The sequence below is a fragment of the Diplotaxodon limnothrissa genome, linkage group LG15 (genome assembly GCF_057381915.1).
Source record: "Diplotaxodon limnothrissa isolate DT_005_m linkage group LG15, D_limnothrissa_male_GT1.1, whole genome shotgun sequence".
NCBI lineage: Eukaryota > Metazoa > Chordata > Actinopteri > Cichliformes > Cichlidae > Diplotaxodon > Diplotaxodon limnothrissa.
Window position 1 is genome coordinate 44476726 of NC_140610.1, and position 25599 is coordinate 44502324.

At 39.6% G+C, this 25599-nt stretch overlaps 1 protein-coding gene across 5 annotated transcripts in view; it reads right to left on the reverse strand.

The window, feature by feature from the left end:
- LOC146618113 (myelin transcription factor 1-like protein) overlaps window positions 1–25599 on the reverse strand; it is a 70603-nt gene that overhangs the window by 38866 nt on the left and 6138 nt on the right. For 2 of the 5 annotated variants that reach the window (XM_085371996.1, XM_085371998.1), the window contains exons 3-6: window positions 21817–21879; window positions 6535–7028; window positions 3141–3771; window positions 1252–1673 (exon numbers count right to left, since the gene is read on the reverse strand). In XM_085371996.1, coding sequence (XP_085228122.1) covers window positions 1252–1673; window positions 3141–3771; window positions 6535–7028; window positions 21817–21879 — 1610 coding nt within the window. Of the gene's footprint in view, window positions 1–1251; window positions 1674–2409; window positions 2422–3140; window positions 3772–6120; window positions 6141–6472; window positions 7029–21816; window positions 21880–25599 lie in introns of all 5 variants that reach the window. The other 3 variants (XM_085372000.1, XM_085371999.1, XM_085371997.1) reach the window with 3 other exon arrangements.

The following is a 25599-nucleotide window of genomic DNA, read 5'->3' on the forward strand; positions in this document are numbered from 1 at the left end:
AACCGCACAGTGCCGACTCCCTACCAGTGGTAGTGGGGTTGTATATGAGTGGATTTGGAGAAATAGGCCGCAGATAGCGTCCCACAGATGAGATTTGCTCTTCTAACGGGCCGTGCAGATTGCCATTACTCATGCCTGACAAGCTGGCCGTCTGATGTTCCCACACCGGCCTATTTTAACAACATAAGCTGCTGTCAGTGGAAAACCATGCATCTGCAAAATAAAAAAAACCCCAAATTGTGTATAGCCCTGAATGCAGAAAATGAGTGCCCATTACCTCGTCTGCAGCCATGTACAACATTTCTGAAATAACACAGCCGGATTTTAACCAAGCCCAGAGGTCAGAAAACTCATTCAGTCCAGCAGTGTCCGTAAAAATGCTCAAATCAGGGAGGAAAAGACATTAAAGTTACTTTTATGTATTATTTTTTTCCTGCTGCAGCACTAATAGCCCCTGGCTGCTGCTGTACTGAGGGTTTCAATAAGTCAGACAGACAAGATAAACTCCCTCTCTGCTGACCCGGGGTCAACATTTTTGAGTTAAATATGGCTATGATTAAATATGATGTGAAAAGGTGATGGGAAACTGGCAGAATTTAAAGAGAAGCATGATTATTTGACAACTTTGTGAATATAGTAATAGGTTAGAAGAAGCAGGAATGCAAGCAATATCTATTTCTCAGACAGGAGCTACAAAGTGCTTACACACATACACGGCATATAAGCTTACTGTAGGACAAAGAGCAAAACAGCAATTTTACAAAAGTAAAAGAGGAAACATGGAAGTAAAACCACTACATAATGAATCCTGTTCATTACCATCACATTTAACCTTTACTGCTGAATTAAAGGCACATTTCTTTTAGGAAGTTTATTTTGATCAGATGCAGCGTGATCGTGTCGAGCTACAGAGGGCTGACTGAACTAAATTCGTTTCTCAGTGTCCAGGCTTTTGTGGTAAAAATAGTCCTGGCATGAAAAACCAGATGCAGGACCGTGTGAATGAAGAAAAGACTCCTCGTGGACATGAAGGAACGTTTCCAATTTAAACATGTTACGCAACATCTTACACTGGAAGTCGAAACAGCAATGACGCCTAAAAGATCCTTAAGTTGGCTCCAAACTACTTAACAGACCTGACACATGGAACATGGAAAATCGACATATGCTACAGTATAATTTTCCAAGTTTGCAGAGTGTAGATCGATAATAACACAGACAGGGTCAGTGTGTGGGTTTTTCCTTGCCTACCTTTAGGGTAGTACGCCCTCTTCAACCCATCCTGCTGCATCCTGGACCTGCGCTCCTCTGCAGCGCTACTCAGCCTTGGGCTGTGCTCGCCGTGGCCGCGATGATGATGGTGGTGGTGATCCCGACGGGGCATCGCGTGCTCCGAGGCCATCCGGTCCCTCATGACCTTTGCCCTCTCCGATTCCAGTGCGATGGCCTTCTCCAGCAGCGACAGGTTTCCCTTGGCCATGTCGAAGGTCTCGTCCGAGCGGTCGGAGGCCACAGATGTGGTGTCCTCGTCGCCCTCCTGGCTGCAGCTGGTCGGGTAGCCTCGGGACGCCGGGCTCAGCTGCTCCTCCAGCTTCATTAAGTTCACCATGTCGGAGTAGCTGCGCTCCAGAGACCGGGGCTCGTCTTGTGCACCCTGCTGGCAGCTGTCATACCTGAATGTTTGAAGTCAAGATGCGAATATGTGGAAAGGTTATCAAAAGGATGTTTTATATTTCCTAACTTATTCAACTAAATGAACTTGAATGAAGGGTCACAATTTTGCCAGTTCAGCTGTATTCTACAAAAAAGTTTATTACAGTTTTGATTTATTAAAAAAACTTTCTGAAATAATTTAGGAACTGTTGTTGTTGGAGCTACCTTGAAGTTTAAGAAGCAAGGCTACCTATACAATGTATGCTCAACAGTCAAAGTAAAAAATGTTATCAAATATTAAAAAGGATAAAGTTATGTTTTAAAAGTAGATCCTGCAACCTTACAAATGAAACCTGTAATTGAATGTTTAATAATTATAAAAATGTAATACTTAATAGGTTTGTGAAAGTACATTTTCACATTTAAAAAGGACTAATATAAAGATAAATCAAAGGTCTTCTGACCGTGCCCACAAAAAACTGATTAAGATGTCTGACCTCCCCTTCAAGGCTGTCTCTTTGTGCACCTCTGGACCATGCAGAGCATTATATTCAGAATGAGCACCTGCAGATGCACGTTTCATACTTCACTGTCTGACTTCTGTATCACCTTGAGTTTTATTTTGCAGATCATCATTATAAATGAGAGCCGGTGTGAGGCTATAGCTCAGAATGCAAACAACGATTTTCATTTTTCAGTATAGCATAGTCTGAAATTTTGGAGGAGTAGTGCTTTAGTTTGCTTTATCCTACACACCCAAAACCCAAGCTACCCACAAGCTCCCTGTGGTTTGTCCTTTGCATCATAATGGAATTAAACTTAAAAGTTCGCATTTAGAGTCAGTGGAGGACAAGCAGCATGACAGCTGCAAGGGCAAAGAATTAAAGGAATACAGGAAGAGATCCAGAAATGCACAGGAGGACAGCCTTCAAGGGGGAGACAGGCCAAACTGAAAACAAAACATTTTTTCCATTGCACTGTTTATGCAAATCCTCACACTTCATGCATTACTGATAGTAAATGGTTAATAAACTGGTTCTTTTATGGCGTTTTTCTACTGTGAGCACTCAGAGCACTTTATGCAACTTGCCTCATTCACCCAGTGATGGAAGCACTTTTATCTATGCTTTCTTTGCTAGTGATATCTCTGTCCCGCCATTCATGAACAGAAACACGCATCAGAAGGACTACAAGTTTTAGTTTGCCGTTGGCTATGGAAGAAAAGAAGAGTGCCCTCTACCCTTTCCATGCGTGCATGCTTGCATAAGAACTACTGCGTTACTGCTGTATTAAGTACCATCAGTACCATCTATGTAGTTTTGAAAAGCTACCTACTATGTTTTTCCTCGTTTACTTGTAGATGCTCATGTTAAACATGACCAAAGGTTTCAATAATGAGGTCAACATATTTCAAAGGCAGACAGAGGTAATGCGCATATTATTTTAATCTTAAAATCATATCTGTGAACTCTTAAGAGATTATCTACCTGTTCAGGTGGTGCACCCCCTGGTGGTCTGCTGGATTTTGGAGTTGGTGGTGGAGAACGTGGTGGACAGGACGATCAGACGGCTGAGTCTCACTCAGCTTCCGGGCCAGATCAAAGCACTGATTCCTCAGACACTCTAGGCTACTGAGACACACCTCCTCCTCGCTCTCCTCAGTCTGACCCCTGACTCCCATGCCGGGCCGCCCGTTTGTATGGCTGCCGTCGTTCACCATGGTGTCTTCGGGGTAGCCGTCTTCAGGCAGCATGGCGCCGTGACCCTGCGCCAGAAGCTTCAGGGAGTCCACCGTCTCCCTGACCACGTCGCTGTCCAAGTCCACGCTCAGCTCACCCTTCCTCTCGCCCTGCTCGCTGCCGTCGTCCTCTTCGTCATCGTCGTCTTCCCCGGCGCTGTTGGAGGAGTTGCTGTTCATCTCGGACTCGGTCATGGCCTGGTAGGCAGCATCCTCGGCGATCTTGCCAAGGTTGAGAAGTGACTTGGCAACCAGCTCGTCGTAGTTCTCGTACTCCTCTCCGGTCCCGTTACCGGCGCTGATGGTACAGCTGTTGTTGTTGTTGTCGTCCTTCTGAATTGGAATGAGCTTTGATTGTCCACCGGGTTTGTAGTGGTTCTCTGCAATCAGGAAAGCAAGAAACAAATCCCTTTGTCTTGATACTGTTCAGGAATCTCACAATGCAGCCAAGAAACGTTTCCCGCAATAACCCACGCTATACGCAACATAAACAGCAGGTAATTTGTGAAAAATGTGAGGGAAAGTGATTTGTTTTGCAGGTAACACAACTATCAGTCCATTTATAGAATCAAAATCCTGCAGATGAAGTGGAAATGAAACCCTTATCCTCTAATCATGTCAGCAGTGCTGATGAACTCTTTTTTTCCCCCTGTTATATTCTCGCCTGTATTATCTTCATCCCTCCCAATTATGATCCACTGTTTACTCACAAAAAACATACAACCCAGAGCGGTGCGCGGCAGTGTCGCTCTCTCCGATAAGCCTCGCTGTTGATTTTGGGGACAGAGGCGGCGAATGAGAGCAGAGAAATTGAAAAGGGAGGCGTGTGAGGTGCTCCGATTCAGGAGCCATAAATATCCTCAGGAGGAGAAACCGAGGCAGAGCACATGTGACACGTCCGCCGAGACGAGGAGGCAAACGAGGAGGGGAGGGAGGGAGTTAATAACTCAGCAGAGCTCCTCTCCCATTTATTCGTGAGGCACTGTCAGAAGCGATTGAGGACACGGGGGGTGTTTGGGGGGAGAGAAGGAAGCGAGGTGGGAGGGAGAGCGCAGAGCATCTGGTCTACCAAACCCTCCTCAGCAGCACTCATCACTTAGTCCTCTCCTTCTGCAAACCGCATGCAAAAGTGGACATCAGCGCGACACAGAACAAGACCTGAATATCTGCGACATTGCTGCGTTTATCCATCTGTTAATTCGACAGCTTTTTGGCATCTTTACGTGTTGTAGGTTGGAAAAGTTCCACGAATCTGCACAAACACGGTGGCCCCGTCACGGATCGAGCTGCAGTGCTCGCAGAATATCTGGCACACAACACTGAAGGCATGTCCCGGCCAGAAGCACCGGTTTCATGAAAAGTGCAACAACAACAAATGTTTACAGCATTTGTTTAGCAAGCCCATGTGTTCTTTCTGTTGCTTTGTTCTAAGCTTAGTTATAATGTTGAGCCTGTCTTTTCCTTCCATGTGCTCTCTGGGTTTTTCTACCTTTTTTTTAACTTACTTCCTGTTTTATTTTAAAGGTTCTCCTTCTTTGCCTTCTCCTTTGTTCCTTCTCCTATAATCATTATAATCTTGACTTCACCTGTGTCTTACTGTCTTTCACTCCCCTGTATGTGTCTTTAGTCTGCAGCTTGTCAGTCTTTGTCTACTCGACATCTGAATCAGTTCTTGCAGTTTTTGATTAATACAAAAAGTTGCTCTTCCCCTAACTGCAAATTTTTATTCTTTTGTCTTTTAATTTCTTTTATCTGCATTGTCTCGTTTTGCTTGTTTTACACCAAGGCCTTTTGTATGCTATGTAAAGCAATTTGAATTTCCCTGTTGTTGAAATGTGCTATACTGATAAACCATGCATCAGCAGTGGTTCAGTTATTCACTACAGTACTTTTTCATTTAACCACCTGCCACTCCACCTTGATTTTCAGTTCACTTTATGAATTTAACTGCTAGCATGACACTGTTGTACATTCCTTTTTTAAAAATGACTCAAGTGTTGATTATTCTCCAACCCTATTTCCAAAGGTGTAAGGACGAAGTGTTAAAATAAAGAGAGAAAGTCGTGATTTGAAAATCATTTTTAAGTCCTATATTTAATTGAAAAGAGCACAAGGACAACCCATCAGCTGTTGAATGTGAAAAAGTTCACAGCGTTTTTACAAATATAAACTCATTTTGTCATTTTGAAACAGGCAATGTGTTTTATAGAGGTTGGAACAAAGGACTGGAAAAGCTGTGTAATACTAAAAGGATTTTAGTATTACACAGGATTTTTGAGTTTGGGATTTTGAATTCTTTTTGTGTTTTTATGATCAGTTTGGTTCTTGACTTTCATGTATTTTTGAATTTTTATTTGTATTTGAGTTTAACTATTCCTCAAGGTTTGATTTCTCTCTTTTACTAGTCTCGACAGTTTCCTAGGTGTTATTTATAATTTGTGGATTTTGTACGTTTTCTGTGTGTTAGGTGTTTGTGTTAGTTATAGACTTTCTCCTTGAGTATTCTTCTCTCCTCCTCTGTGTCTTCCCACTTCTCTGATTACCCTTAGAGTCTATATAGACATGTCTACACTCTGTTGGTTGTCTGTTTGTTCCGTGATCTAGTCTTTGTCCACATTTGCTATTCATGGATTTAAGCCTGTGGACTTTTGTGGACTTTTGCATTCAACCTAAAAAAATTCACTTTTAGTTATTTTAACTGTGTCCTGTATTGTGTCCTGTACTATTACCTGAAATTTTAACAAATTCTCTAGAATTTTGGAAATTTTATCACATAATGTACTCAAGGCTTTTAAAAGATTCAGAGGATCAAAAATCACTGTGTGGCAATGCTGTAGTTTTTGAATGGCCGCGACCTTCAGACCATTTGGCAGTTAGGCAGTCTCGACCCGTCACTAAATGGAAACATTTGGCAGATTGTGAAATGAAAAACACAACAATGAAGGCCTCAAACTGATGAACAGCTGAAGTCATACATTAGGCTACGTGGCTGCTGAAACAATAAACTCTTCTTCCTGATTGGAGCTCCAGATCCTGAAAAGCAACTCGTTTAATCTGCATGAACCAAAGCAAAACTATGACGTGGCTCGTGTCCTTCATCTTTTTCTCATCCAAGCAACTAAAGTAACAAACCGCACACTCACCCTGTTGACGACGCTGCTCTTCCTCTTCCTCTTCTTCCTCGTCTTCCTCTCCCTCATCATCTTGCTCCTCCTCGTCATAGCCGTCTTCCTCCTCTTCCTCATCCATCCCGTCTTCCTCTTCCTCCACCTGCTCACCCTCCATTGCTGTATCTGTTCTCTCCACCTCTATCTCCTCTTCTTCCTCTTCCTCCTCCTCTTCTTCTCCCTGCTCCTCGTTGTCCTCCGAGAACTCGTCTTCCACCTCGCCATCTTCTTCTTCTTCATCTCCTTCCCTCTCCCCTTCATCCTCCTCCTCGTCCTCTTCAACTACCTCCCCTTGCTCCTTCCCCTCCTGCCCCACCTCCATGGCTTCGTTCCCATAGCTGCCATAGCTGCCAGCATCCTCCTCCAACTCACCCGGGCAGGAGGTGAGGAAGGGCCTCCTCTTGGCAGCCGGTTCCAGCGGTTGTTTTTCCAGAGCCTTCCTCTTCTTGGCCAGCGGGCAGCCGTAGATGCTGAGATGGGACAGAGGGCACACACATGATCAGTAACCATCTTTGCTCTCCTATTTACTCTTTGATCGTTTGCCCTTTTGCTGCAAACTGCAACAGATTCAGAGGATAAATAAGTTTAAAAACAGCCAAATCTGACAAACACATTTGATCCTGCTGAGCCAGAACACATACCGGCACTTAGCCATAATCAGCTCAGTTTGGCCAGAGAGAGCGCTCGTATTTGGCCTCTCATACCAATGAAGCAGGTAAACTTCCAAATTTACCATGAAATATGAATCCAGAAGAGTAATACCGATCATACTGTAAATGAAGGGGACGGGGTGCAGGAGGCAGGTGTGTTATTTATAATTAATACCACCTGATTTCCTCTTAGAGAAATTTAAGAGTAATTCTTAACATTCTTGTTTGTGCCTCTTGCCTTTTTGTCAGAAGCGTTTGTTTTACAAGTATGACCTCTGTCTGACTTAACCCTTGTGTGGTGTTCGTATTTTTGTTACTCAGCCAGTGTTCATGGGTCTGGTGGACCCGCTAGAGTTTTGGCTTTCCAAATTAACACTATCAAACAATTTTATGTTAAATTACTCAACAGATGTTTACTTCATCCCAATTACAAGACATATGAACAGCAAACATGGTTAATTTTTTCCCTTTACCTTTGTTAGATCACATTTATGAATTAATGTGCTTCTTGTTTTTCTTTTATATAAAATGTTATAAATAAATCAGTTATAATCAAGTGGAGTGAGTGGAAAGACACAACACATTTACACGTGAAAAAATAATTAATTGTTTAATTTTTCTTTTGAAAAAAACTGAACACGGGTCTCACAGACCCGAACACCATACAAGGGTTAAAGACAGTTTAACTGTGCACATAAGATGTTTACAAGTATAACAGGCAAAACCCAACTATATTTATGTGCTTCCTCAAAATCAAAAGCTTTTGACCATATTAATTATTGTAAATTATTGACTAAGTTACAAGAGCACGGGCTCATATCTGGAAAGGATGTTAAATATTACTGGTATCCTTATCAAACTCTGTAAGTCCAGGGTGGCAGGAGTAAAAAGCAGGGTTTGAAAAGGTGGGACCTTGTTCTGTTCAGTTGGTATGATGAACTTTCTAAAACATTAAAGAAGCAGAACACTGAATGTATGAATGCAGAGAGCATTATTAATCATATGATGCATGCTGATCATTTGTCTCCTTATAGTGGCAGCTGCAGCAGCTGCTCAAGTTGTGGATGTCGACGTGTGATACTGAGTTCAAATCTAAGCGTCCCGTAATATTGATCGCTTTGACCACATTGTTCCCTCATTCTGTTTCAATATCAAGTTTTAAATGTGGTAACTAAAGTCAGATATTAAAGTCACATGATCAGGAATGTTCTGTTATATATGTGTAGCATATAGCTTGATGCACAAGCTTCAAAGATGGGCAAGTGCAACTCAGATACCTGTGATGAGTAATGTTCCTACCTTTCACACTGTGCTGAGAAACTTTAGGTATAAATTTATGTTTCAATTAATTCCTTTTTATAATGTGCTTCTAAACAAAACAGAAACATTCCTCTAGCATCTCAAAAAAACAGGAACCACTGCTTACTTGTGCTGTTGTTACTGATGATTGCTGTTTTGTCTTTTGGATTGAAATTGATTATACGTAGGGCTGGGCTATATCATACCGTTCACGGTAATACCGGTGTAATTTTGGGCAACGATAGGAAAATGAAATATCACGATAGAATATGGGTAAAACGCGCATGTGCAGTGCCTTTGTTTACATACACACATGCGCGGCGATGCAGAATGAGAAGAGCGTAAGCGGATCGTTGATTGAAACGGATGAACCAGAATTGGTTTGTAAAAAAGCTGCAACTTCAGTGGTGTGGAACTGGTTTGGCTTTCGTCCGTCAGATACACAACAAAGCACTATTTTTGGTAGAGCATGCTAGCGGGCCGTCGTTATTACCGTGTTGTTTGGAAAATACGGCACACTTAAAAATCAATCCTTTGATTCTTCTGAAAATCGACAGTGCCCCTTATAATCCGTGTGCCTCATGTATGAATTCTGGTTGTGTTTACTGACCTCGAAACGATTGCGTGGCGCTCGAAAATCTGTCAAATGTTTCAGTACGACTTTGCTAAGCTACGAAGCCGCACTGCTTGATGGATTGTCAGCACATTACGGCTACCGTAGGCAGGAGCCTGGCGGAGTGATACGTACTGTGCTTCAACATAATATTACCGTATTGTGCGTGTATAACCTCTTTTTAAGTTTTGTGGATATTAAACATGGTTATGCTGAGGATATGTCGGCCAATTTCCACTGGAAATGCCTTTTGGTTAAACTGTCAGCAAGGAATTTGCACTGTTACATTTTTATATAACTTTAATGCACATAAAAAAAAGCTGCTTGTTTAAGTGAAAATACATTGATGAGGGTTTTTTTGCACTAATAAAGTTGTGGAGTTGTAAAGTATTTTGTCTAGTGTCAATTATATCGTCAGTTATCGCAAATTTTCAAATGTATATCGTGATAAATATTTTTGGTCATATCGCCCTGCTCTAATTATACGTCTACTGTAAAGTTTCGTCCGCTTTATGCGTCTTGCATTTGGATCCTTCCTCCTCTCTCTGAAATCTGTGATGGAGGCTTTTCACACATTTCTGCTCCCGTGAGATAACATATGACTGAATGAATGAGTTCTTTGTGTTTTGGCCTTGAAGAGTTGCTGTCTGCAATAGCACACACCTCCTTCATCCCCTTCCTGACAATACACTGCGTTGGTTTTTGTTGTGAACCTCTCCACAGACAAATTATACATGCGTGTACAGTAGGCATGAACACATCCGCACAGTATTTAGGAAAAGCTATTATCACAAAAAGTTATTATACTGTCGATAACAAGTGAGCGCAAACAAAAACATTCAAAAAAAGTAGAAAACAATTTTAATAAAATGTTTAGTGTTTGTTAGTAAGGTGAACAGCACGAGGAGTCTTCAGGTGAATGTTTTAACACACTGAGCAACATACCAACATTTACTTCGTTCCAAGACCTTTTCAAAGGATATAGTATTAAAATATATATATAAATATATGCTGTTAAAAACGTATTGCCATCTCACTCATTTTACCAAATCTTCCCCACATGTCACATTACAGTGTGAAGTCAGATTTTCCCTGAAAACTGTTTCTTTTTAGCTCAAACAAGCAGAGAAACCAAGAGTGTGATGTGTGCAGACATTGTGAGGGTCATGAGTGTGAATGGCTTTGTGTGCACCAGGTTCAAAGGTCAAAGAGCTGTGACTCCCACTGCTGTGTGCTCATGTGTTAAGACACTGGAGTGGATTTCCTCTCGCTGAGGCCCAGAATCTGCTGCGAGAAAAAAAAAACCCAAACAAAGCTTATTCAAGCGGGGCCTCAATTACGCAAATCCCATAATAGTCATTAACTGTTGGGAAAATTCTGCTTTAATTGCTCCAAAACAGTGAGCACAATTATACACGGCTTTAATGTGGATTTTAGGAAATCAATTAGTCCATTTCCATATGAAAGAGCTTATTTTATGTTTGGAGGGCGAGATGGAGGAGGTGGCTGTGTCTTTCTGACAAAAACCGCTGCGTGTTTTTTGCACAAACCTGCACAAAAGACTTTCTTCTTTTAATTTCACCGGCTCAACAACAATGTAGGAAAGTGCCTATTGGCGTTGGTCTATATTACTGAACTCACTGCTAAATCATTGCCCATGAAGAAACCGTCCCAGGAATTTTCTGAGATCATTCTGAAACCTTCCTAAAGCAGTAAAGTGCAAGCAGCTCATTAAGAGAGTTTCTTAACCTAGAAAGAACACATCTGTAGTGTTCCTGTGATCCCTCTGCATTTTCCAAAGGGATGATTTGAATTTAGAATTTAGAATTTAGGTTTTGTTGCTACCGAAGCCAAAAAATCCCAGTTTGAGAAATGAGGGATCGTGCGTGGGTGATGCAAACAAGCAGCAACTGCTACAACAACAAAAATCTACCCCTCCTTAAGCATATTTATCTCCCTAATGATAAAAATAACAACAATAAATGTGACATTTCATATCTTCTTCCTCTACTTGGCGGTTCCCTTTAGAGTTCACCACAGACCCCTAAAGAAAGCGGCAACCCAGCCACAGCGGGCAACAAGCCGCTTCCCAAGCCGGGATAAATGGTGAGGGTCAGGTAGGGAAGGGCAGCTGAGCAACATGCGAATCACAAAGAAAGAATCAAAGAATGACGCTAAATATGTGTAACATTTATTATATTCAGGCAAAGTATCTAAAACAGTTTTTAATTTTTAACCTTTCTTGATTGAAATGGTTCAAAACCCAGGTGCTAGGCTTTTCACTGTACTGTCAAAAAATAGGTATAGTAAAAGTCCATTTTTGGCCCTACAGATACAAACACACAAACTCTGTAGGGCTAAATATTGGCCCTCAAGTTACTATATGAACCTTTTTTGAGGGTCAAGTAACTAAATATGTACTCTATGTAGTAAAAGGTACATAGATCCTAGATTTTAGAGTGATACATTTAAAGACATGCATGAACAAATTATAAGTTATATAAGTTTAATTCTATTTTAGTCTTGTACATTGGCAGCAAGGTGCAGAATTGAGATCTTTTTCAGCAAATAGGCTTCAGGTTCAGCTCGTTCCGTTCTTCTTCTTGTTTCCCCCCACAGTCAAATGACATGCATGTTAGGGTAAGTGGCGACAGTAAGACTAAAACATTGCAGCACAAATGGCAATTTTAAGTGTGTGAATAATAATAATAATAATAATAATAATAATAATAATAATAATAATAATGGGTACACCCCTACCACCGCCAAGAATGTCAGATTTTGAAGTTTTGGGGGTTTTTTTAATATCATTTTTTGTACCATAATATTAAGGTTGTACAAAATCTGTCACCACAGGTACACAACAAGGGTACAAAAAAGTACTTATGAGAAGTCATACTTTAAATGGATAAGTAACACAGTGATGATATTACAGATGTACTGACTATACGTTCTGCTTCCAGGTCTCTTAGGTCATCCTCCCACCAACATTTCTCAGTCCTCATCTCTCCAAAGTGGCCATGCTTTCTCTGTGCTTGCCCCCAGGCTCTGCAATAGTCTGCATACAGTCCACATAAAGTCCAGTCCAGGTGTTAAAAATGCTAAATTAGGTCTTAAAAGCCATCTATTTTTACTTAGTTCATGTTACTCTGTTAAGTTACTGGACTCTGTTTACATTTAACTTACATTTAGTAAGTTACACTGTTAAAAAAACAAAAAAAACAAATGCTTGTAATTTTCTTCTAACAAAGGTTTTCCTAAATGGTACAATTAAATGTGTGGTTAAAATGTATAGAAGAATAGATAAATAAATGAAATACTGTAAATTTCTTTATCTTAAAACAGTTCACTGAACTGTAGTTTTAAAGATTTCTTTTACTTTACACTTAGTTACATATAACGATTCTTTTTTTTTCTTTTTGCTTTGAAATGCACATAAACTACTGTTCAGAAAAGAAAAGAAAGAAACTTACCGGGACATATTTGTACCGATTTTGTTTTATAGTGTATTCCTTTATTTACGCTATTTGCCACCATGTTTTTGTGGCTTTTACATTTTGTGGTTGTCATGTTTCTCTTGTCGTTTCTTTCAAAGTCTTTAGCACTAGCTATTCGGTGCTGTCACTATCTATTCTGTATGCTTCTTTTGTACAATCAGCTGGAAAGCATTTTGGGTTAACTCCTGCTGTTTTGCAAAACAGCTACACAAATAAAAGTGACTTTGTTTGACTTGACTACATATATTTTGTTTCTCAAGCAGGAGTAAGTAGCTTCCTATTATCTTATAATCTGAAGAACAAGAAGTAAATCTGTTATGCTAAAAGAAACATTCAGAAGTGACCAAATGAGTGTACAAAATTGCTGAAAATAGACCTGAGTGACATCAATCATCTGATTAAAGCAGATAAAATCCATAAATGGTGTAGTGACACACATTTGTAGCTTGCAAAACTCTTAGCACATTGTAGTGCGTCTGTCTGCTACACTTCCTAGCTGAATGAAAATACGAGGCCAAGAGTCAGTCAGACAGTTTTTGAAGGAATCAGCCTCATTAGGCGATAATGAGCTCATTTTATCACAAGCAGTCTATTAAAAAATGGGTTTGTTTACTTCTTTGCTTTTCTGTCTCTTTTCATCTGGCAACATGAATAAAGACATTTGAAACAGTCCCACATGCAAACACTGTTTTCTACCAAATTGAGTCAGAGTCATGCTAGTTCTGAAACATCTCACCAGTAGTATGCTTATTAGCATTAACACAACAGATGCAGTCTGTCTCTGCTGGCACAGGTTTCTGATGCACTGACCTCAGACCAGTGTTCATAACCTTAACCCAATGCTCTCCAATCTGCGGTCTGTTTATATGAGCTGCCAGAACGGTCTGAAACTCAAACTCTGACGGTGGAAAAACAAAACAGGCAGCTGAATCTGAATCTCCTGCTGTAGCTTCAGCCAATTTTTCCTCTCAAAAAGCTGACAAAGAGGGAAAATCTGTAGAGGTAGGTGTGTACCGTCAGCCTGTCCTTAAAAGCACCATGAAAATGCCAAATCCAATCTTTCTGAAAGTACACAAGAACGTGACCTGTCCCTTTTTCCTTTTGTTACATTCAGGGAAACTTTGAATAAATGTTTCAACAATACATGTTTTAAAGCATCCTCTGCCGTAACTGATGTTCAACAGTGAAGCCTGAGCTTGACTTTGTATTGGCCATATCCAAAGTTACCCAGATAAATGATGTTTCTAATTTCAGAGATATTGTGGAAATGCAACAAAACAGTCTTACATATTTGTTTAATATGTGTATTGAAGGACATACCTGGTCAGAAACGACACCAAGGTTCCTCACAGTTTTACTGAAGGTAATGTTATCCAGAGCAAGCATCTTGTTAGACACCATATTTCTAAGATTTTTAGGACCGAGTACAATAACCTCAGTTTTATCTGAATTTAGAAGCAGGAAATTAAGGGTCATCCAGGTCTTTATGTCTTTAAGCCATTCCTGCAGTTTAACTAATTGGTTTGTGTTATCTGGCTTCATGGATAGATAGAGTTGGGTGTCATCTGCAAAGCAATGAAAATGTATAATGTTATAATGCTATTAGCTAAGGGATCCATTCGCATGAATAAAATGGAGTCTATTGGATAGATATGATGCAAACCACTAAACCACTAATAAAGCATGCTCTAATCACTGTAATAAAATATTATTGTCAACAGCATAAAACACTGAACTCAGGGCTTTTAGGACTGTTCATGAAATGTGATGAATTCTGAATCAACTGCCGTCAGTTGGCTGTTGTATGACTGCTGATTTTTTTTAGATAGATGTCTGTAGATTGGTCTACAATTAAATAAGATGCCTGAGTCATGTGACAGCTTTTCAAGTAATGGTTTAATTACCATCATTTTAAAAGTTAATATGGCTTAATATACAGATGAATCTATGTCTAGTCTGCAAGAAATTATGTATAAAATTGCATCATTATATTTCATTATATATAATCACTGATTTGGGAAATAAAAGGCATCTATTATTTTATTCTTTATTTACTAAATGCTTTGCATAAATATTTCAACAACATTGGATTTTTTTTAAAACTCAGATTTGAGTGTAGAAGGAGAACAGAGCGAGCACAGTGATTAAAAGCTGCTCATTCACCACAAACCACTGCAGTGAATATTCCTTCAAGATGACACGCGCACACATGCAAACACGCTTCTCCTCAAATGATCCCTTCGTCTTTTACCTTATAGGCTGTCAGGCTGCCAACTTTCCTTCCTGCCTGTGCATGTGTGCAAGTGTGACCTCGGCCACCTTGCTGTCTCCCGCCAATTAAAATTCCAGTGGTAATTAAAGCAGATCAGAAACGAGGGAACACTGCAGACAAGGGCGAGAGACTACGCATGGTAATTACGGGGAGGAAAAGAGAGCGAGAGAGAGAGGGAACAAGAGAGGGTGGGTTTACACACTACATTTTTTCTTCATTCTAAACTGGTGTGCTGCAGTCTTGAAGCATTATGATTGAATACATACTGTGGGCTGAATCACTTAATAATTTATTGGTTATCTATATGAGGATCTGGATCTTGGTGCAGTTTAGAATATCCAACATCAGATATTGTTTTTATAAAATAAAGAATGCAACGCAACAGCGAACTCTACACAGTGTTGCATGACAGCTTATCCATTACTGTGTCTAAGTGGACACTCTGTGTGTTTTTTGGACAGCCAGAGTCCATTACTGCCTCTGTGACACAAACTGCAGTCCATTTTTGTGGCTATGAGGACAAGTGGAGGTGCCTAACAAAGACACCCACATATTTATCATCATTTCTATGAGGACTTCTGTAGATTATCAATTGTTTACAGGGCATTATTTTTCTGTATGGAAAGGAACAGTGTATTCTGGTCTCTTAAAGTTACACCTGATATTCCTTTTTGTCTCAGTGTCTTTTTAATGGCCAGCAGGTGGCGATTTGCAAATAGAGGTAACATTGTGTAGCAGTCTGTGAGAAAAAATTGATAGTTTGCTCTTGATTATGTATTTAATTAAACACCTTTCTGAGGAGTTTATGTCTCAATCTCTAGTTTAATGTCTTATTAAATTCCTCATGTTATTCACTGTCTAAGTTTCTGCCCTATTTAAAGTCAAATAGACATTAAAGGGTTCGCTTTAGGATTTAACTCTCATGCCATCGAGTTGCTATAGCAAATGAACATGCAGTGTTGTTTTCGAAGCAGTAAAATAAAATGCCAATGGCCAAAAAGCTCAGAATGGGAAGACTCAAACAAAAGCTGGAGTGCTTTATATTGTCTGTGTGTGACAACTAGCAGTTGTCTTTAAGCACACCTTGAATTTACACATTTTTATATCTACATCACGATCAATGACTAGATGGCTGAAAATTCAAAATATTTTCCATTATTCGATTTAGAGAGTATTCTCATTCAGCTCTTAAACCTCTGATCCACCAAAGTAATGCAGGTACACAGTCTTGAAATGGATTCATGCAAAACTGGCCAATAAAACGCTGAATCTGTCAAAATCAATTCATCAATAAATAACAGATGGATCCAACAAGATTCTGCTTGCCATAATTTTCTTCAAACTAAACCTGCTGGTTCCCGAGGCACCAAGGGAGAACTGGGCTCCAACCAGCATTGACACCAAGTGTTGGTGTGAAACAAGTACAAGAGTCACTTTTTTTTCCACTGAGGACACCTGTGAGGGATTTACTGTCTCTACATGAACACGCTGACTTACCAAAGTAACAAAGAGAGTCCGTTTATTTCAGTTTACCCTGCAGTCAGTCTATCTGAGCTTAAAGCATCAGCGTTAGCTTCAGTTTAATCGTACATATTAACACCTGTCTGCAAAATCAGAAATCATTATAACATGACTGCGGTTCATTTATTATTAAACATTGCTAAGGTGAGACTAACAGTTATATATTTTCCCCATTAAGAGGATAAATTATTGTTTATTAAAATCAGCTTTCCATTTGCTATTACTTATGTTAATAAACCGGCAGCTGTGTGATAATTATATCCAAGCATGTGTGGGATTAGTGCCCTCAGCTCTGGTGCCAGAGGTGACAGAGGAGATCTATAAGAGACTGGGTGGTGACAGTGATACAAGGAGTTGGTGGGGGGGAGGTGGTGTGGGCGACACAATGTTCACATCGTATACTAGCAGTTGCCATGGGAGACAGGCTGCATCCCTCCTGGTCCTCATACTGCAGCATCCGCACAGTGCTGTCGCCATGGTGACATCCTCCAGAGAGAAAGCGAGAGAGGTAAAGAGAGAGAGAAAGAGAGGTAGGGGAAGGAGGGAGAATCAGAAGCATGGAGAAAGGGAGAGAGACAGTGACTCTGAACCTGACTGTCTCCTCCCCAAACTCATTCAGCAGCACTGAAAGCACTAACTGCGTCTCTGCCTCAAGGAGTTATTGATCCCAGCAGAACAATAGGGAGAAATAGGGAGAAATTGTGAATGGATCCTCAAAGCAGGAGGTTGGGTTTGGGGAATAAGACGAGACAAAGGGATAAAGCTTACTGCCAACAAATCCCATATAAACACACAAAATCTTCCACATGGGAAACTCAAACTGCACATAAACAGCACACTAATGTAACACATTGTGGTATGTAGTATTCTCTAGAGTGATATACACTCCAGGGTTTCTCATGCACACTGTACTTGGACAGGTTGCTTAGGGTTTTTTTTTTTTTGTCAGCCACCAAAGTAAAATTTGCAATTCATTTGTATTTTTATCTGTTATGACGACTGAAGGATTGGTGGACAATACCATTATTCTTATTTTGAAATTCAGTCCCTCACGAATCAGCAACCTGTCTTGCACAAGAACACCACTCACTTTTTCACATTCAATGTAATTCGGCTGTCTCAAGTCCCATTTTATGCCCACCATCTTGAACTGCAGCTGGAAACAGCAGCCCTTGTTCTTTTGAGATGCGCTGTGAGCTGGAGGTCCACTCAAACCAAAACCTGAAGCAGCTGGAGAGCTGCTGCCACTGCTTTGTAACTAAGCAAGGCTGCAAAGCAGAACAAGGACTGCCATCGCCTACTGCAGTCCAGCACTGTACTGGAGTCTGTCCATGAGATAAGAAAATTATATATAATATTATTGACTGATTTAAATAATAAAATGTTGGTTCTTTTCTTATTGCTACTGCCAAAAAAATCCAATCTAATTTTCTTGACAGAACATAGTAGACTGTATACAAAGATGGCCAAATCCTCTGGATCTGCAAAGTCAAGACAATATAGCAGTACCACAAGCTGCAGTTTTTCCAGTGGCTAATAGGGGGTGAGGTTTCTGGTTCCAAATAAAAGGCAGACCTTTGGTAAATGAAGCTTATGCTCACATGGTTTAAGGTTTGAGTAAAAAGAAAATGATGACAATGGGAATATTATCTCATTTTCTAACTAAAAAGACGGTTGTTTTGTACATTGCAATCCCATTTAGAGTCAAATTAACAATAAAGCATAAAACATGACTGCCACTTCTGCCCCGACTTCACTTTTCAGACCCAGAAACTACATGCAGCCTTTATTTGCAGCGCATGTCACACACTCAGGATCATCACAAAAAAGAGTGCAATGTTATTGAACAGTCTTTAATTACATAGAGAAAAAAACGGTGAAATAAAATAAATAAATAAATAAATAAATATTTTCCCTTTCACTGAACTACCTGAATCACTGTGCTGAACTACCAGCAAGCAACAGCAAAACAGAGTTAATCTAGTTTAAATGCATCGACATCGCAACTCCTTAAGCCTGAATAAACACTTTGAGTAACAGTAAAACCAGAGTAATGAAAAAGGATGTAAGGGCAATACTACAGCAAATCCCATCTTTGTCGTCTCACCAACATGAAACCGTTAATAAACAGGTGTGCATTTCCTATATTGACACTCTTTCCCCCCCGTTTGACTCTTTCTTCGCCCAACACTGAAATTCCCGAGCTTCCTCTGTGCCCTTCGCTGCGCCATCCGTCTGCCCTGCCAGCGATTCACCATCATGCCCTCCTCATTATCTCTTTGTTACCACGGGCTTTATCGAAATGCTGTCCTTAGCTGTGCACCCTCTGCATGCCGCCCTCCCCCACGCACACACAGACCAACCACCTACACTTAAAAAAGATATTTTATGCTTATTTTGGACATACTCCAATGAAATCCAAGTGCTTGGATTTCATAATAAATTTCTCTCTCTCTATATATATATAATATGTATATAATCTCTATATATACATTTATTATGAATACACACACACACATACATATATGTATATATGTATATCTATATCTATATATATATATTCTCATATTCAGATTTCAAATAGATCTTCTTTGAGGGAAAACCTCTGTGATCCATGTCTACTTCAGTGGAGATACAGCAGACTTGCTTTGATATATATTTCACCTGGTTTTTATAATTCATACGTGTTCTACCAGGATTTGTGCAGAAAAAGTTTGGTGGTTTCATGTTGTTTCACTTCTATGTTTGTGCATACATAACTTCCTCAGGTTTGTTTTTTGTCTTTTTTTGGCAAGAAAAAAAGTTTTTAATGCTTTTTTTAAATTTTAGAGCTCCTCTAATTATGTTGGTAATTCACTATTTCCAGAGGTGATAGAGATCTGAGGCACAAACCATCTGTCCTACAGCCCGAGTGATGTGACCTGAGGACTTCGCAGCGCCACACTCCACCAGATTGGGGTTTTTTTTCTATCTGCAGCCTCGTGACAGAGGGACGAATTTACTGAGATGAAGGCTGTGACCTGCCGATCGAGGAGGTCTGAAACCGTGACATGAGCCCATTTAATGTTGGTAGGATTCGTTTTCTCAGCTGCTGAGTGAGACGTTTGAAGCCTGTGAGCCACCGCCAAGAAAAGTCTGCAACTTTTTTGTTATTCTTTTTCACTTTTCTCTCCATTTTATCTGTTCAAATCCTGTATTGTCATATTTCACAATATACACAATTTGTATCCATTATTTTACTTAAGTACATGAATACAGAAAGAAAGAAGGGGCAACGGCATAGAAACAGAAAGATACAAAGAAGGCAACAACCATGTCTTACAACTTCAAACATCGCCAATAAAAATCCATCCCAAAGATCTGCTGAGGTTTTCAATACCATTATGATCTCTTGCCAACATGTTTTTTTTAATATAATATCATTTCTAACGTAGCTTCTATGTTTGAGGAGGAAGTGTCTTTCCTTAGTCATAGGGTCAACGATTCCAACTGATCGAGAAAGTGGCCAAGATTGACTGGAATGTATAAATATTCCTGCTTTGCATTTCGAGCATATGTCGCTGGACATCAAGTGTAAGCAAGCCCAATCTTGTCTGATCTCAGATGGGAGACCATTGGGAAATACCAGGAGCTATAAGGTTGGGGGCAGCTAGAGCAGGTCAGCTACTAATCAGAAAATTGGTGGTTCAATCCCTGGCAAGATACTAAACCCCAATTTTCCCCCCATGTGTGTGAATGAGGCATGTTGTATCCAAGTGCTCAAGTAGAGCAGAACAGCATCATGTAAAAACTAGTCTATTTACTATGAAGTTTAGAGGGAGAAAAAATAAAATGTAATACATAGTTACAATGTATCTACGTTCCTTTTGCCAAATAATCGTCGGATTATTAAACGCATCATTTTTAAATTGGTTGAATATTTTATAAAACACAGCTGCCTAATGCACCATCTCAGGAGAATCCAAAAAATTCCCTCACTGGGTTCTTGTCCATGATAAATTGGCCTTTGGTAATACAGTCTGTCAGTGGTAGATATGTCCAAAAATTCTCTGTCTTCGCCAAGCCATATTTCTGAAACATGTCAGTGAAAGACAGGATCACTCCATCCAAATGAAGGTCTGTTAATTTGAGCTATTGTTTCCAATGCAATCAATTTTACCCTGATCGTTACGGCAGGATTGTGCCATAGCGGCGCACAAGACTGCAATGCCACAGCCCACACATCTGTATGTGTACATTTACCCAAATAGCTCCAGAATGAGCCAGTACTGTCTATTAGTAACTGGGTCATGTGATAGACCATGCAGAAATCTTCAATTGTGATCTAGCTTAAGATTTCCAGTGACATTTTAAAAGAATCCTGAACAGGAATGCTAATGATGGCGGATGTGACACAACCTAAGAGTCAATCAACACCCAAAATAGAAAACATTCACGTGTAATGAACCTCTTTACTTTTGCACCTCAGATGATTAGAATATACTGATAATTTGTCCAACACAAAGAGAAAAATCCACAGTTTTGTTTAAGAAACTTACTCTCTGTCAATCTAAAAAATTACCTTGAGTTTTATGTGGACCAAAAACAACTTCTTGATGAGCTTTACTGGCAAAAGCAAGCAGTCAAAAAGTTGTCAAAAAAATTACCATTAGATGTTCCCTTCTTGGTCTCTCAGCTGCTGCTAAATTGATCTTAGTTTCTTAGTAAACTAGTGCATTTACGATTTCACTTTAAGCTCCTGTTGATGGCTCACTAGTAAGCCTCTTCTCTCAGCTACATGACCTTGTAATACCATACAATTCGGTATGTCGTTTACAATTCACAGGCTGAGGTGTTTTATCTGTCTCAGCGGTCTTTGAAGTCGAGGCTCCGGGGCTCTGAAACGGAGGAAACCAGCTGGTGGTGTCATTAACATCTCCTAAACCCCTATTTAAAATGGACTGTTGAAAATTTATGCAAGTATTTCCCTGACTATATTCATTTTTTTCCACTTTATTTCAGGTCATATCCTTCTTTAAATTGTCTTTTAGCTTACAACTGTTCATGTCATCAGTTTAATTGTATTTGAATACTCAGTTTAAAGGACCTTGTAACAGATTATTTGCTGTCCAGTGCTTAAATAAAGATGATTAGTTCCACAAGTGTCGGCAGGACCGAGCCGATGACGTGTGCTGATTAGGACGATATCCCAACCTTTCATATATACAGGACATATTTTAGAGCTCCCTCAGACCTCAGCTGCACTGGCTTCATTTAAAGCAGCTTCATATCTCAGGCACAAGGAAAATAAAGACCAGCGCCAGCTCAAAGACACTGACATGACAATATATTACAACACCTAACATTATTCTAAGAGTATCTAAGAGCGTCATTTACACTGTAGAAAATATGTCGAGCATCTCATACCTGCGGTGTCTGGCGTACTTCCCGCTGACATGACCGCTGCCATCACAGCCGGGGGTGGGACAGCTGAGAAGGAAACACACATGGTCAGAAAGAAACAAGCAGCACATCATCTGTCCTTCAGCAAGTCTGGATTTTATTTTTCCTGTACCGCACGCAGACCATCTCAATCCAGCACGCAAAATATAATGATATCTGAGGTTCATCCAGGGCTGCACGTTCAGCCTATTTATATCTATCATTCATGCCCTGCTGCAGTTTTTTATAGCTTGTATAGCTTCTTAAGACTTTCGCGTACATGTGTTTTTCTGACTTTTTACATTCTCCAAGTATTTCTGTTCTCCTTGTGTACAAACTGTTATGCATTTTTTAACAGTTAAGTATGCTTTTTTGCATCTATGACATGCATCGAGAGAAAATATCCTCATAAAGGTTACAATACAGTCAGATTAATGCAAGTTAAATAGATGCTTATAAGTATGTTATTACCTGATACCACTACACTTACAAGGGTTTTAATCTGAAAGAGTAGCTTCTGTACACAAAGCAGTCTCTAATGGCCATGAAATTTGTTCAGTATAAAGGTACAGTGAGTTACTTTTTGAGGTTATTTAATAGAACAAATATTGTACACATAAATATACACTGAATAGTGTGTAAGTGCGTCTTCCAATAAACTGAAGCACTCTCATAAACTCAGAATTAATACATTAAAACATTAAAAACACATAGGTGTGGGCACCGCTTTGTGGAAGCTGCCATGTTGTTCCACCATCTTGAATACAGTGGACGAGTTAGACCGCATTTTGTGTATGTGGCTAAAGACACATATGCAGTATGGAAAACATGTAGGAGAGGAGAAATCGTAGGTGTTTTACCTGTGGTGGAGGCAAAATTTAAATTCTTGTCTGCACCTTCAGACCCAAGATATGAAGGATCATAGCTAAGTTTTATCATTTGAGAATGGTTGCTCTACAACAAAGAAGTGAAAAAATAAAGGAAAGCAACAACCCGACCAGCGCTGGGAAAAAATGACATTAAATACAGAGAGAGAAAGATTTTAACCCTTTAAGACCTACCATAGAACCCAGAGCTCATCTTTAAATTTTTACATGCTGTAGTGCCATTTTTGGGAGTACTTCAAGTTGCTATATCAATACAACCATTATATCCCAAATTCATTCAAGTCCATAGTACCTACATGAATGGCAAAAAAGTGCAATAAACTAAAAAAAAAAATCATTTTGGGTTTTTTTTTTTTACACATATTTCTATTTTAGAGAATTTTTAGAGAGATATCCCTCAAAACTGTAAATGCCAAAAAGTTGCACAGGAAATTTATTTTGAGTGTCTTCATAGTTTTATTTTTGAGATACACCAATTTTTATGTACTGCGGGAAAAACAAAACAAAACAAAAATATTATAATCCAAACTTGCAAAAAACACAGGCATAAACTCAAACATGAATTTTAAAAGCACCAGCATAACTTCGTAAATGCCCCATAGGAAAAAGAAATACATTTTCCACAAAATTACGTCACTGCCGGTTATCATGCTTGCTCTGCAGTGGCCACCACCACAGCTGAGATTTTACACTTGAATTTCGAGGGATAGGAAACCAGAATTCAGTTGAATGAAATCTGCAATATACTGACATCTAGTGGTGAGATTTCCAACACTCCACCTTTAAAATTATTCAGCTTTGTGTTGCCACCAGAGATGGGCAGTAACGCGTTACTTGTAACGCGTTACTGTAATCTGATTACTTTTTTCAAGTAACGAGTAAAATAAGGGATTACTATTGCAAAAACGGTAATTAGATTACCGTTACTTTCCCGTAGGAACGCTGCGTTACTGCGTTACTAAAACCTGATTTTTTGCGAGAATGTCTCACGACAGTGACGTAAGCGAGTGCGCCGTTAGTGACAACAGCTGTGTGCAGATCAACAATGGATCACATATCGAGTGCAGGAGAGAGTATGAGCGTGCAGCGTTTAAAGCGTGGAAGTACTGACCTTACTTTGAGTTTGATTCCATAAAAAGTGACAAAAACATTAGCGTCCATTGTGCGTGGGAAGAAAACTTCTTTTTACAGCGAAAAAAAACCCTAAACTTCCAAGCAAGCTCCGAGTGCGCCATGACGTAATGGGAAATTCACAGAGAAAGTCGCGGATTCTTCAACTGACCGCGGCACACCTGCACCAGGGTAAACCTCCGCCTATGCCAGTCCTGCTTTACAGGTGAAAATAGAGCAACAGCACCGCTGAGTCTTTGACTTTATTGATTTTCTGCTGTGTTTTACTTGCATCTATTTGAAAGAGTGAGTGTAAACACAAAAAATATTTTATTTTATGTGCTGGAATGTGCAGAAAATAGCTTTAAAAACTAATTTATTGAAGTCAGAGAATGTTGCATATAATTTAATTTTTGCTTGATGCATAAAGTTAAAAGATTAAAACTAATAAAACAAGTTAAAAAAAGAGACTTTTCCATTTGATTACATTTTGTATGATGGATTATGCAGAAAAAGTAGAATTGGGCTGAAAGATCTATCGCTTTATCACCTATTCAGGTTGTAAATCGTGTTTTTAAAAAGTAACTAAGTAATTAATTACTTTTGAAAATAAGTAATCAGTAAAGTAATGGGATTACTTTTTGGGGGAAGTAATCAGTAATTAGTTACTGATTACTTTTTTCAAGTAACTTGACCAACACTGGTTGCCACCAGTTACTTTGTCCAAGTCAAGATGATCCTCTGGAAAAAAAAAAATGCTGCATAATCCTGTTTATACCATCACCTCTGAACTCCACAGGAGGTGGCTTCTTCTAAAATTATTTGAGATTGTACAGCAATATCCCATTTTTCACGTGTTGGGGCCTCTAGTTCTAAAAGGTAAATGCTGCAGGAGAGAGAGTAACTTTGAAAAAAGCAGCCCAACTGGGAAGAAATGTGAATTACCACAAAGTCAAAATTTATACAGATTTAAAGTGAATAACGTGGACATTAGCACAGAGAAAAGGTAAAAATGGAAAACTACTCACAACCGTGTGAAGCTGGTGTAAACTCAGCATTAGTAACATCCCACATTTGTCCACATTTAGCTTGTTGTGATCTGGACTGTCTTATCTGTGATTTTTTTTTTTTTCACCATTGGACTCCATTGTAGTTCCTCTAAATTTAAGGCCACTGCTTTTCATTGGATTATTCTTACAGTCGGCAATCAGACAGACAACAGCGCTTCAACTCAGCCTCCTCATTCATTTCTAATCCACAGGGGCACCAATACAAAAGGCTTCAGCCAAAAATGCAAGGATAACAGTTTTTTTTTTTCCTTCAGCACATATGATGACCTTTTCCAGCAAAACTGTGCAGTGCTGGCCAATCAAATACAAGCAATTGTACATAAAAGCATAATTCACTTACTAGGCCCCGAAAAACTGACTGAAATACTGACGACAAACAAATGTTTAAATTTTATTATCACCTTACATCCTGCTCATCAAAGAGGTTAAATTTTTTATATAGCACCAAATCACAATAACGGTTGCCTCAAGGCGTTTTATACTGTAAGATAAGGACCGTACAATAATACAGAGAAAACCCCAACAACCAGAGGACAGTAACAGGAAGAAACTGGCAGAGCCAGGCTCAGGGAGGAGAAGCCACCTGCCGCAACCAGTTGTGGTTGAGGCCAGAGATAATAATAACTGATAATTAAATGCAGATTGGTGTATAAACATATAGTGACTGAAAAAGAAACAGTGCATCATGGGAATCCCCCACA